The following is a 14,956-nucleotide window of genomic DNA, read 5'->3' as shown; positions in this document are numbered from 1 at the left end:
TGAAAATACTATGCCCATTCTCACCCATCTAGACTGGTAAAGAGTTTTTTAGGTTCTTATCTCCATTATACTTCATTTCAGAAGTATTTAGTAATACAGTACTAAACTTCCATTGAAGGCTTACATATTAAATGTGAAGCTCTCTTCACCAATACTAGGTTAAGTAAGGATCAAGATCCATTACTCATGCATCTAGTCTTTCAAAAGCATCTTTCATTTACAAATTAATGAATAACAATCCCAAATATTTCCTTTCCAGAGCTGAAAAAGGTGCATGCCATCTGTTGTCAACATACTACAGAAATTTAAAGTATTAGTTTATTTTTGTATTTTCTGCATCACAGGCCTGTATTTCCCTATGAATACTATCCTGAAATTTCAAAAATTTTAATTGCATCAGCAGCTTATTTTTGAGTTAGTTTTGATGAAAGTTTCATTTTTAACATTTTAGTTTCATTAAAACTTACGAAAAGTTCTTCAAACTGTTTCTGAATTTCGCTGTCCATCTCTTCAGTGTTAAAACTGGGATCACGAACAGGAAAAGCATCAACGAACAAAAATGCTGCATTTGATCGAACTTCTGAGTTTCTGGCCTGTTACAATGAAGGAAGAAAAAATTGTTTTCAGTAAATACCGACTTTCAATATCAAAAGGCATATCCTGTCAAATACTGCTCTCCAAACACTTCTAGCGAGTTAGTATTGTTAATTAAGTAGATGGAAGAGATGAATTTTTAAATCTATGGAAGAACTTACAGTAACATGACTTTTATTTTTTTTTACCTTATATTTCTGCCCATTCAGTAAAACCTCAGTTATTAGTACAATCAGCTTTCAAGGCATATTGACTTCAATGACCCTGAAGAGTCACAGTCAGAGCCCTTCTGCTCTCTGTAATGCTGAATAAATTAAAAGCAGTTGGGATATCTCTTGGTCACCTTAAAGCTCCTCTTCAGAATACAAGCATCTTGAATTCAAGCAGATTTAATTGAAAAGCTCACGCCTATTTCTTCAAGAAAACAGTATTTAGAAACTAAGTATCAGCAAGCCTGGAGAGTAACTTAGTCCAACATAAACATATTCAGTTCTGCATCTATGCACAGAAGTAACAGGACCATGTTGTGAGCTCCATGCAGCTCATCAAAAAATCTAAGGCAAGCCTCATAACCCTCAGACATTTTACCATTTGTAATAGTTTTCAGTGTGTTACACTATATGTTTCGCTGGTTGTAGAACGCCAAATGTAAAGAAAAAAGAAAAAAGTGTATATTTAGACACTCAGTCAGTGAAAAATAATTGGCTCTGTGGACTCTTAAAAGGATAGAAAAAGAGAGCAGGCAATGAAATGAAGAAAAGATGAAATTCAAGGTATCTCAGGGAGAAACCTGAAATCTAACCATCAGACTACATTTTATTTATCAAAGACAGCAGTACTATGATAACAGCCTGTGCTCACTTCTCTTGGAAGGAAGAGGGAAGGAAGAATTTTGTTCAGATTTTGAGTCCAAGTTAAAACAAACAAATGTGTGTATATATATGAGACTACAGATATACAGTCTAATAAAACAAGCGAAGTAGGCTTAATTTTAACAGCAAGATAAGAGATAGTTCAGGGAACCTCCTGACTATTCTAATCATCCAATTTTCTTCTTCCTTTGTCATAAGAGACATTCAGAGCAAAGGCAGGAAAAACAAGGATAACCATGTAATATTTAGAACTAAATAAACTAATGGCAAAAAAACCCAGAAAAACACAAAAGAAATGAGCAACAATTACTTCATTTACAATTTATTTTCTATTTCCCTTCCAGACCGATCCTCATATGGTAGGTTGCATCTCTGGGTAGAACCAAAAAATTCCAAATTCAAGCCAACAAAATTAATAGCAATTCCAAATTTAATACTATGAAGGCAAATAAAGCCCATATATACATTCTTCAGTTAGGGACTTGTGTTTTACTTTATTTATCATGGATAATACAAACAGTCTAAAAGTGAAAAGATTATAATTATTAATTCAATCCTACAAAGCTGTAGAAAATCCTTTAACTTTGAGCTTGTCTATATTGAAGAATTAATGCATAACAATGCATATGTGAATTCAGGGTGAAATAGCTCTTCTGCACTAATATTTCATGTGAAAATTAATTCAAGTATGTTTTTGTGCAATAACCTAAACCTTCTCTACCATGGCCATTCCAGAAAGTTAATTTTCATAAACTTTTTAAGTGCATTACACTGAATTCCATTAAGCTCACTTGAATTCTGAACTGAGTACCTGCAGTTTAAATTCCTGCCTTTGATTAATTGGAATTTATCCCAAAGGTATTTGTATATTCAAGCTCGTAACAGAGTAAATGTCTTCACAGAGGTAGAACCTAGGACTTCAGATTCATATCCTGTTTTATTCCACACTGACTTTTCCATGCCAGAGGAGCCTGCAGTTATTTAAATGACTAATGTTTCTTTACCTTTATGCCTGTACTGTTCTGAGGAACTTTCAGAACCTTTTTAAACAATATTTTAATTTTTTGTTCAGTTAATTTTCAGAGCTTTCTTTTAAGTTTCATCTGGGCTTACAGGTCCTGGAATTCACTTCCAATTATTTAAAACACTGTTTTTCCCCAGTGTGTGGGATGATAAAAAAAACCCAAACCCAAACACACTACTTTAAAGGAATGACTTCCTTCAACAGCTTGAATTCCTGGAGGAGTGGTTCTTGACTTTTTGAGCTTGATAAGAAATAGCTTAATCACTACTTATCTCACAATAAATATCCATATTTTCATATTTATATAGCTTCTTATACTAATAACCAATTACTGCACAACTGTCTCTGCTATGTTTGCATGAGACTTACTTTTCATAATAAAGACATGAAAAAAGATGAGGAAGTTACATAAGGGCTTATATGACAAAAACTTAAAGTTGCATAAAGACCTATAAAATATGTGTAGGTAAAAGCCACAAGGGAAGCTTGTGTGGTCTAAGTATTTGCAAAACAAGCAATTAAAGAAGAAACAGAGAACTATGCATTACAAATATGCATTCTCAGTTTAAAGATTTTAGAGGTGAAATCAAGTAGTTTCAACACGCACGGTTCTGGAATCCTTTGTATTCTTACAACTGAAGTATTTTCCCTTTCTGCAAGAAGGAGGGGTAAAGAGGTCCTTCTATGAGTTCCCTTTCTGCTTTGTAACCAGTATTCTAGAACAAGATTTGTTCTTCACTATATTAAATTTGTATGGTGGCTAAAATAGGAGCATCAAACTGGTTATCTAAAATTAAACTGACATTTCAAACTTTGGAGCAGAATCCATACCAGTAAGGACAATTATAAGCTTCCCTTCTTAGTTCTGTATCTTAAACTACCGGTGATTCTGAGTCACAGCAACAGTTATCTTAAAAATGCCAAATACTTCAGCAGTATTATATGCAAAAGAAAAATTAACTATACAAAAGTAACACAGCAAGACAGTGGCCTATCCAAAAATAAATTGCCAAATTTTGATGTTCAGTCACACATTTTCTTTCACCAATCACAAATATGGTACTGTATCATTTGGAATTCAGAATCTTTCCTTGCACTGAATCATTACGTGATTCACATAATTGCTGCATTCAATTTTTTACAATCCTCCCTTCACTATTCTGAAATCTACTTTCACAACAGTTGGACTATTTTGCTGTATTAAAACAAATTCTCCATGACCTATTTGATATGCCTGTTAACATCTAAGCTTGAAGTGCTTAACTACATATGTAGAAGCTGTCAAGATAAAAACAAAACCAAAAAAACCCCCCAAAATCAACAAAAACCCCCAACCAACTAAAAAACACCCCAAAAAACTTCCTAAAATTCAGATTTGTTCTAGCAATGGAACCATTAGTGATGTGAAAATTACAAATAGCAGCTGTTAAAAATTTGAACCACTTCTGGAATCAGGAATTCCTGATTTCTCCTTTTGTCTTGCTGCAAATCAGTAATTAACCTTTTTTCCTCAAGCCAAACCTTTCTGTTACATTTCTCCAAACAAATCTATGCAGATTTAGTAAGGTTTGACAGAATGTTCTTCCGAAGTACTCTGATCTTATATTTGAGTTGAATCCTGGGCTTTGGAAAGTGAATTACTATCCTCCATTTACAGATAGCAACTCCCTTAAGAATGGAATACCATGTTTTGCTAACCACTCTGAAATTGTTTCTGAGACACTAGTCAGGAATTTTGCTATGCTATGAAAAATCAATTAAAAACCCTATTCTTTTCAGAGACAGAAATGTAGAAATTAAAGAAAGCCATGCTTTGTAGCTATTACTCTCTTGCACTGAGAACACGTTTCACCCAGAAGGATTCTTGTTTATATTAATTATAAAGGGATGGGATCCAATCCTTAATGTAAGACCAAACAAGATACTGGTCTAGCGATGAGTCTGTCCACCTTCCCACTTCTACCACAAGGTTCTATTGAAACCAAACAGCTCTCAACTCCTTCCTGTAACTCATAAAATCCATTTTAAACAACTTTTTAAGTTGTTTTTAAATACTTTCAATTTTAAGAGTTTTTAAATACTTCTTTCATGGCTAGAGAAGATGCTGTATGACCAATCGGTAAATGAAACCAGTAAATGTTAAACAGCACTTAATTTGGCTGTAACAAATGGGATGTGTATGCTCTCACTGAAGGAATTTCATAATCTCAGACAAAATAAAAGCTGTTCACAAAGAAGGAAGCTTGGCTCATCTTAATTGTAGAGTGTAACTGAGTAGGTAAACTGCAATAGGTACCCTTTAGTCTGTGCGTGCAATCCACAGGAAGACATACCCACTTACGTTAAAAGTACTAGAAGTCAGAAATTTCATTCTGAATGCTTGATTAAAAGCACATATATAGCATGAATGTCTGTGCATACAATCAAACTAGAATAAAAGGTTTCCTAAAATAATACTCTAATAAATTAATTGAGCTGTATTCTAAGGCTGGTAATTAATCAGAAGGTGAGATTAAATCATCCTCTGAACGTTTCTGGCTTTGATCAATAAAGCACTGATCATTCCATAAAGAACTTGGAAAACAGAATACAAGATTACACAAAATTCCCAAACTGAGAAGATGATGAGAAGACCAAAATTAGTGTTAGTCTCACTGTCTACTGCAATCCTGGAAAGCACTCTGTGTACCTGTAAACAAAACTGAAGTATGGAAGTAATTATATTAACAAATTAGAGTATTGTTGTGCAAACTATGCCTAATTACAACTTGCAAAGCTACTCTGCTACAGCTGAGATGCTAAACACACTGATTTTTTTTTTCCATAGCCATTTTATTTTAAAAGCAATTATGAAAAACAGAACACGTGGGAGGGATCCACAATTTAGTAGTTGGAGAAAGATAGTCCTATATTCTATTGTTACCTTCAGTGCTCTCCAAAGGATAGGTTGATACAATCTATAGAGCATTTCTTCAACTCCTTGACGAACTTTACTTTGTTTATGAAAATAACTCAGCATCTGAGAAAAACAAACAAACCAATCCCAAAACCATTTTTAACAGTACTTTCTACATTCAAGAAGCGTGCAGGAGTTATCTCATTTCATCATTTATATAAGACCAAAGAGTTTTCCATACTAATAGACATATTAATTGACCCTATATTTTATTTTAAAGTCTCAAAAATCATAAAAAAATAGATCTAATAAATATAACATTTTATAACTTTATAGATTCAGTAAATCTATATAAAGATCTACAACTGAGAAATAAAACCATGGCTAAAGAGTCAGTTTCACAGCAACCAGTCATATTTTGTAACAGTAAAAAACTCTATTTTTAAAGTAACTAGCAGAAAAACTTTGAAACCATGTCATTATCAACTACAGACAAATAACCCATTTCTCCGTTAAGAACAAAGGAACATTATTTGATAACTGGAGTTATCCAAATACAAATCTACAAACATAATACATTTTGTACACACTGATGAAAAGCAAGTATCAGCACTCCTTTTGACTCAGAATTGTGCTTTGTTACCTAAAGCCCCTTTTATTTTTGTATCTGAACTATGCAAACAAAAAAGGAAAGTAGAAGACCAGAGCAGAATATGAGAAAGGACATCATGTAACTTGATAGGAAGTAATTCCTCCACCCAAAACACTGGACAGTTTGAAAAGAAGTTGACCCTCAACTCAATACCTGAGTACTTCAGATATTCACAGCTACAGCTAGACAGGGAAGCCTGTGAATAGCATCTACAGAAACAATGCTATCATGGAAGAATCCCTTTTCTCTAGTTTTGAAATATACTGAAGTAAAGACATGATATAATTTATAAGAGACTATGTAGCTCTTATTTCTTATTACATAAGAACGATGGATCTAACCCAGGATTAATGGCAAATCTGTACTGTTTTGTAACAGATTTCATTAGAACATGGACATAGGTTTTATAATCAGAACTTTGAATTCAGAAGGGAGAGTTGTATGTGTTGCTTTTCCCTCCCCCCTCACTCTTTCAATAAAATAGCCCAAACTTTGCTCAAGTGAATGACTGTAGTTGGTTACTCTCCTAATTGCTACAGGAACTTCTGGATTCTAAAGGACCATTTTAAATCAAATTCTTGCATACTGAAAAAAACTGCATCATTCAAATTTATTCTGAGATCCACTCCCCTCACAACTCAAAGACAGATTTATTTACATCACTGTCCTCTTTCAAGATCATAAGCTTCTGAGGCTGAAAAACATGAGATGCCCTGTCAAAAGCCTACTCCATCAATCAGGAATCAGAGGACAAGGGAGTCCACTACAGATATGAGAATTTATTTACATTTGATTAAAAACAAAACAAAATCCAAAAAAACCAAACCAACCAAACAAAAAAATATAGGATTGTATACTGGTATATCAAGCTATATATTGCACACACTATACACTCCAGCATCTATATATTTGGGGGAAAGCATGGGAGGTGAAGGGACATAGATCAAATACAAATGCCTCGTCTTAAAAAGTTTTGTGCACTTCTCATTCTGCTTCAGATGTTTTGCTCATGAATAAAAGCCACAGACAACTACAATCCGTAACTGAATCAAGGCTTGTCCCTATAAACATATCTACAAAACCTCCATATATAACAAAAAGAAAAAACAAGTTTAATTGCAGACCCATCTACTAAATTTGCCTCAAGAGGCTTATGACTTTTCGTCCCTGTGATTGGCTATGGAAAGGTCAATTCTCTAGGTAAAGAAAAACTTAGACAACAGACAGCAAAAACTATTTCTGGCACTCTGGAAGATCCCCTTATATTTCTGCTTCTGAGCACCAAAGACAAATCTGGTGCAACACTATAAGCAGGTTCCTCCTAAAATTTGTTCAAATATTGTTTCTCAGAATATGCTCTTTTTTACATAAGTATTTGTGGTGGGTTGGCCCCAGTCACGAGCTAAGCACCACACAGCCACTCACTCACTCCCCTGCCAGTGGGGTAGGGAAGAGAATTGGAAGAGAAAAGCAAGAAAACTCATGGGTTGAAATAAAGACAGTTTAATAAGTGAAGGAAAGAGGACAAAAAAACTCAAAACAAGTGATGCAAATGCTATCACTCACCACCTCCCACAAGTAGACCAATGCCCAGACAGTCTCCAAGCAATGGCTATCTCCCCAAAATCCACTTTCCCTCAGTTTTTATTGCTGAGCATGATGTTATATGGCATGTAATATCCCTTTAGTCAGTTTGGGTCAGCTGTCTTGGCCGTACCCTCTCCTGACTTCTCGCTCATCCCCAGCCCACCCGCTAGGGAAACAGAGTGGGGAAGAGAAAGCCTTGACACCATGCAAGTACTGCTCAGCAACAGCCAGAACATTGGTGTGTTATCAACGCTGTTTTAGTCAGCAAATCCAAAACACGGCACCATATGGGCTGCTATGAAGAACGGCAATTCTGTTCCAGCCAGACCTTGTATAGTATTTTAGTACAAAACGGAAATTTTCTACTTTATAGTAACTGATCTGATTTTGATGCTACTAGTCCATGTCATGCTTTACAGGAACTTACCTCTCTAACTTTAGAATGAACAGAAGAACTTCTGGGAAGATGAATTCCATGATGCATGAAATCCTGAATGCAGTTATGTTCAAGTATCTACAGTAAAAACACATGCATGCTACTGTTAACACACAATAAAACAATAATAAGTACTGTAGGCTGTGCAGCAACTTATATTTTTCTCTAAAACAAAGAACTGAAAATAGTCTTTGATATTATTTCTTACTTGGCTTCTGCTAGGCCCAGATTTTTCCATGCCAGGGGCCTCTGTCTGCTTAAACTGATTTTCAGAATATACAATTAATCCAATTCTTAGAACCGAGTTTGGAATTCAAAAGCACCTCCACATGGTAAATAAGAACTATTTGGTATCAGAATTTTGGCTGTAGCATTGTTGTGATGCTATAATTATGCTTTTGATCATCTCCATGGAAATCCACAAAAACTAGATAAATATTTAAGCTATCAAATATATAGACTTACACATACTGAATAACAGCTTCCATAACTCAGATAGCTAGTGTGTTTACAAAAACCACTGCATATATGCATAGTTGCATGAATCCATATTTCAGCAGCAGAATTAAAGGTGTTTAAATGCAACCAAGCTGATTGCAGTGGGCAAACATTCAAAGCATGACATGCTCTTACTCCTTGACAATGCTGAAGAGGCCCTTTCCTTAGGGAAACAATTCCTTAAGGCTTGCTTAGGAACCTTTCTGAGGTTGAAAAGTCATGTATCTTCTCCATCTTAAAATTCAAAACTATCCAAATGAAATTTCAAGCATAGTATTACCTCTAAGAATTCTCCTGACACTTTCTTCCAGGCCCTGAAGTAAACTTCTGAAATGTATTCCATCAGGGATCTGTATTAACATATGGGAAACACTTTCAAGCAAGCATCCTAACCATATCTATGTACAATTCATAAAGGTTACAACATGAAGTTTTTGATAAGTACCAATATTATTCCTAATTCTGTGCATCAACATTATTTTTAGAAGAAGCAAATATCTTGAAAGTCTACACTGATAATTACAGAAAAACAAAGTTAATTGTTAATTAATTAACCCAAGCATTATTAAAAAACACAGGAAATATCTCTTACAGTGGGAAAGTCAAAACATTAGCACAGATATTTTATCATTTGTCTCACAATGAATGCCTTAAATTCTTTATAAAGGTGTACAGGTATACATTATTCTAACTGAAAGCATTAGAAAGCCTCTGATTTTAATATCAAGAATTACCTCTGTAATATTTCACTAAATAATCAAAGGAAAAAAAATCCAAGTTTTTCATCCATCAGTCAAGCTCTCAGGCTATGATCCTGCAAGTCACTTCTTATTAGAATGTCTCTATACAGAATCTTACCAAATTAAAATTAGAGGTTGCTCATAGAAAAAAATAAAAATATGTTACAGAAGCAGAAATGGACCTGAAAGTCTCACACAAACACTGCAAGTAATGCAGCAGAGTTTATATGAAAGTCATTCGCTTTAGCTAATGCTAAATAAGCATTTTATTACACCTATAATTGTAGACATAAGCACGTGCAGAGCAACTATTAAATCAAGTTGCTGAAACAATACAGTAGCTATATTCAGCAGATTTGAAGGTGTCTGGATTCTGATATATTTTATCAATATACTAGGTATTTCAGAGTGTGAGACAAACAAGAACTTAGCCAAGCTCTTAACGATCATTAAGAACTCTAACTGTGATGCATACCTGGGAAAAAATTGTAATTGGTTTTTAACAGTTCCATGTATCATTTTAATGAAGTTTACATTCCAGCTGAACAAAAAGCTCAAGAATCTTCTTCCCTATTGGGAAAGGAAAAGAGGAAAAAAAAGGGAAGTCAAACCCTGAGAAATACCCAATTTAAAAGCCACCTCAAAAATCAGTAAATACAGAGTTTAAACATCAAAAGAAATTATACCTTTAATTTTAAAAAACATAGATGAGATTGTTGCAGGAAAAAAAAGTAAGAGTCTTAATTTTTAAACAGAATTCAAGCATTACTTTTATTTATAGGGAAGTGATTGTGCCCCTGTACTCGGCACTGGTGAGGCCGCACCTCGAATACTGTGTTCAGTTTTGGACCCCTCACTACAAGAAGGATGTCGAGGTGCTGGAGCGTGTCCAGAGAAGGGCAACGAGGCTGGTGAGGGGTCTGGAGAACAAGTCTTATGAGGAGCGTCTGAGGGAAATGGGGTTGTTTAGCCTGGAGAAGAGGAGGCTGAGGGGAGACCTTATCACTCTCTACAACTACCTGAAAGGAGGTTGTAGCGAGGTGGGGGTCCGTCTCTTCTCCCAAGTAACTAGCGATGGGACGAGAGGAAATGGCCTCAAGTTGCGCCAGGGGAGGTTTAGATTGGACGTGAGGAAAAATGTCTTTACTGAAAGAGTGGTGAAACATTGGACCAGGCTGCCCAGGGAAGTGGTGGAGTCCCCATCCCTGGAGGTATTTAAAAGACGTGTAGATGAGGCGCTTAGGGACATGGTTTAGTGGGCATGGTGGTGTTGGGTTGACGGTTGGACTCGATGACCTTAGAGGTCTTTTCTAACCTTAATGATTCTATGATTCTATACTGAAGAGAAAACACAGAACAAATGAACATGTGGATTACATATCTGCCTGCATTTTTTCCAATGTCCATTCTGTTTTGGGGTGACTTCAAGTAGTATTCTATAATGATAAGGGACTGTGCAACTCAGGACCCTCATCAAGGCCACGTCATCAGAGCTCTGTCACATGCAATGTCATTCCAGGACGACACTGTAATGACGGTGAAGGTACAAATAAAATAGCATGACAACTCTGTCAGCATTGGATATGGAAACATTTTTGGACAAAGCCACAGAGAACAGCTGGGCCACTGAGGAAAATAAATGTTCTGATTAGCAAGGACAATTCCTTTTCTATTGCCTCATGAAAGGTAATATTGCAAACCTCCTGGAGCTGCTTTTATTCATGAAAACAGAAAAAAATCATACGGCTTTTTTCCTGAATTAGTTTTCTTCCATTTTAGCAAGAAAGAAATGGTGATGACAAACCTGATGAGCAACAGAATTTTTGCAAGAAAAGGCAGTGGAAGGCTGTGGATGGAGGAAATAAGCCCTTGCTCTTCCAGAATCAGTAAGATCTGCGCATGGAATTAGAACCTCACACAGTATCTGTACAGACAGCCTCACTCTGGCTCATCTTACAGATGAAGTGAAGGCATCCAGCTTCTGAGACTTTGAAAAGTTTGATCATACATAAGGGTGAGCCATCCAGTTGTAAGGGTCCTTTGTACCTGTCAGCTTTCTAGCCAAAAATAAATCAGGAAAATTAATAAGGAAGTGTAATAGTAAAGAGCACACTGGCAGAAGTTCAAAGGTGCACCGAATGATTAGCAGAAGTTCAAAGGCACTTCCGTCGAAAGCTGGGCCAACATTTATGTTCAGACCTATGACAAAATAGAGAAAATAAGGCTGATAATGCCAGACACACTTTGAGCTGGAATATCATAGAATAGGGGTAGAGGGAAGGAAGCATATAGGCAGAAACTGCCCTTTAGTGGAACTGATAGCTTAAATGCCTTCAGGTCAAGAAGTAATCCAGAAGATCATAAAAATCAAGACCTAAAGGCTAAATACAATGTCAAGATCCTTGTCTACAGGTCTGATGGAATCCTTCCTGTTGTCAATGAGAGCTTCTTCTACCAAGAAAGAAAAAAAATTAATTAAAAAAGTCACTTATCTCTAGCTTTGGTGGTATAATACATAAATTGGAGTCCCAGTGGTGCACTCTTCCATCAACATCCCTGACAAACCAAAAGGTCAAAGGAGTCTTGACCTACAGCTCCTGCCTCAACACGGCAAAGATGAGGCCAAACTCAAATTCATCTCATCTTCTACAATCCCAGCAGCAAGACAGATGAAGAAAAGTCACAAAGTAGCTTTCAGCAGTTCAACCAATTCTTTTTTGCCTTAGATTTCAACAGATTGACCGTGGTCCTGAAAATGATAGTAAGTGCCTCTAATTTAATCTGCTGCTTGTGATCGATGGATCTGAAATGATTACTGTTATCAACATTCTCAGTATCATGAGAGGTAAACTGGTGATAGGTGATTAAGATTGCAAACTTGTCATCTTTGGGGTTAATGCATTAACAGAATGTTGAGCATCTTGTACTGCTGTGCTTGTGGACATAGTACACTTGACTTTGTCAGTTGTATACACACAGAAGGTTAGCAAGGAAGAGAGGAAAACAGGCCTACCTCTAAAACATAATAATACATGCTCTGCAGGGCTCTCCAGCTGTTTGACTGGAAACCCCACCTGAACAAGAACGTTTTCATAAATCACACAGAGATATAAATTCAGAGGATCACTCCACTAATGCAGCCTGAAAATAAGCCTCTGAGAAACATTACTCTGTGTTGATTAGCACAGTCTGGGAAGGCAGAAAAACTGAACTCCCTGATCTTGCAGTTAGGCATAAATGTGCAATTCTGTATCAGTTTAATCTGATCTAGAACCAGGATACCACATTCCTGACCCTTCCCTTCATCCTTGCATATGATCATATGATCATATGATCATCCTTGCATATGATCAATCCAGGTAGTTAATCTGGCTGAAAAATAATCTTACTAGGAAAAAACCTGATCCGCTACCTCCTTGAATCAACCCATGACGTAGCTGCTTGAGCATTCATACTGCGGAGAGGAAAATAGGAATGCTAGCCCATGGCAACACAGGATCATTGCAACCTGGAGTTACATCAGCTTAAGCTGCTACGGAGCTACACTCTGGGACGTACTCTAAAAAGTATCAGGTATACTTTTCTTAGGAACTGTAGAACAAGCCTGCAGGCAATAAAGGGAATATTAGCCCTGATATATAGGAGCTCAGTTTCATCTCAAGGCAATTCATACATCATGTTGATGTTTGGTATGACTATTAGCATTTTAGAAATAGACACAGAATGTAAGAAAAAGGTCCAGCAGAGATACTAGGGACATGTTGAACCTACCTACAAGACCTACCTACAAGACCTACCTACCTACCTACCTACAAGAAACCTACCATTAACGACATGAGCCAGGCAGGGAAACTAGAGAACACACATGACGCAGGTTGTCACTGAAACTGAACTCCATCAGGATGCAAAATCCCAAAACAGAAGGACTTGCAACAGAAGCACAATAGTTTTACAGCAACAGGAAAATGGTTTGAATACTGTGAATTTCAAGACATTTAATATCCTGTCTGCAGAGCTAGAAAAATCCCAGACAGTTATCATTCTGCATCTGTACTGGCAGTTCACATATTGAAGTTGTGTTTCAGCTCACAAACTGAGACATCTAAATTTGGATGTTTAATTCCCTAGAATGTTAATTGCCTAGAGAGTGATTCAGGTGATCAGCTGTTTAATAACTGCTTTATGAAGCTGAATTGTTCTGTTGACTCCATTGACTAGGGGCAGTATGCCACTACCTAAGCATAGAGCAATTTTTAACACTCGGACGGTTTTCCAGAAGGCAGATATCTATGACAGATCCTGTGTTTTGTGTGCCAGCCCCATGTGGCTGTCTGAAGCAACTTAGGCCATTTAACATAGCACAGGTCATTCACTTATACTTAAGCAACTAAATCCTTCCCAGGACCTGTACATATTAGGCTCCTATGTAGATGTCAAAATTGGTTTCAGACACCTAATTTAACTGAACCCTATCTTGGGGTCTTTCCAGAATTTTTGAACTAGTTTCCCCAAGGATGTAAAGTGCCTTATGTATTGGGTTTACATGGCAAGGTTTTGGTAGCAGGGGGGCTAAAGGGGTGGCTTCTGTGAGAAGCTGCTAGAAGCTTCCCCCCTGTCGGATAGAGCCAGTGCCAGCCAGCTCCAAGACGGACCCGCCGCTGGCCAAGGCTGAGCCAATCAGCCACGGTTGGTAGCTCCTCTGGGATATATTTAAGAAGGGGTAAAAACTGCTGAGCAACAGCAGCCGGAAGAGTGAGAATATGTGAGAGAAACAACTCTGCAGACACGAAGGTCAGTGAAGGAGGGGGAGGAGGCACCAGGGCAGGCCCCTGCAGCCTGTGGTGAAGACCATGGTGACACAGTTTGCCACCCTGCAGCCCACGGAGGTCCACAGTGGAGCAGATATCCACCCTGCAGCCCGTGGAGGACCCCACACCAGAGGAGGTGGATGTGCCTTGAAGAAAGCTGTGACCCCCTGAAGAGCTCGTGCTGGAACAGGTCTTCTGGCAAGACATGTGGCCCCAAAGGGGATCCACGCTGGAGAAGTCCATTCCTGAAGGACTGCACCCCATGGAGAGGATCCATGCTGGAGCAGTTCATGAACTGCAGCCCGTGGGAAGGACCCATGCTGGAGAATTTCATGAAGGACTATCTCCCATGGGTGGGACCTCACACTGGAACAGGGGAAGAGCATGAGGAGGAAGGAGCAGCAGAGACAACGTGTGATGAACTGACCTCAGCCCCCATTCCCCATCCTCCTGGGCCGCTCGGGGGTAGGAGGTAGAGAAGTCCAAAGTGAAGTTGAGCCTGGGAAGAAGGGAGGGGTGGAGGGAAGGTGTTTTAAGATTGTTCTTATTTCTCATTATCTACTCTGTTGTTAATTGGCAGTAAATTAAATTAATTCCCCCAAGTCAAGTCTGTTTTGCTTGGTGGGCACCTGATGGTTAGCCAAGGTCAACCCACAACAACTTGCCAGGTTAACAGAGGCATAAGAGAGTTCACTTCCTACCCAAATAGACTCCCATTAGACAGATCACTGAAGAAATTGCAAGGGTGAACTAAGTGATAGCAGAATACTGCACTGACTGAAAAAGCTTTGTCGGATGATACAAAAAGTTTCCCTGACTGTAGCAATACTCAAATATAGCACTAAGGTT

The 14,956-nt window shown here is 37.6% G+C and overlaps 1 protein-coding gene across 1 annotated transcript in view; it reads right to left on the bottom strand.

Annotated features, from left to right (window-relative positions):
• NCAPG2 (non-SMC condensin II complex subunit G2) overlaps positions 1–14,956 on the bottom strand; it is a 53,763-nt gene that overhangs the window by 26,943 nt on the left and 11,864 nt on the right. Inside the window, exons 7-11 of the mRNA XM_076332364.1 lie at positions 9,775–9,869; positions 8,840–8,909; positions 8,053–8,139; positions 5,414–5,509; positions 468–593 (exon numbers count right to left, since the gene is read on the bottom strand). Coding sequence (XP_076188479.1) covers positions 468–593; positions 5,414–5,509; positions 8,053–8,139; positions 8,840–8,909; positions 9,775–9,869 — 474 coding nt within the window. The remainder of the gene's footprint in view (positions 1–467; positions 594–5,413; positions 5,510–8,052; positions 8,140–8,839; positions 8,910–9,774; positions 9,870–14,956) is intronic.

Source organism: Aptenodytes patagonicus, chromosome 2, assembly GCF_965638725.1.
Source record: "Aptenodytes patagonicus chromosome 2, bAptPat1.pri.cur, whole genome shotgun sequence".
NCBI classification, from domain to species: domain Eukaryota; kingdom Metazoa; phylum Chordata; class Aves; order Sphenisciformes; family Spheniscidae; genus Aptenodytes; species Aptenodytes patagonicus.
Note: the sequence above shows the minus strand (reverse complement) of the source record. Positions and strands in the feature narration are given on the sequence as shown.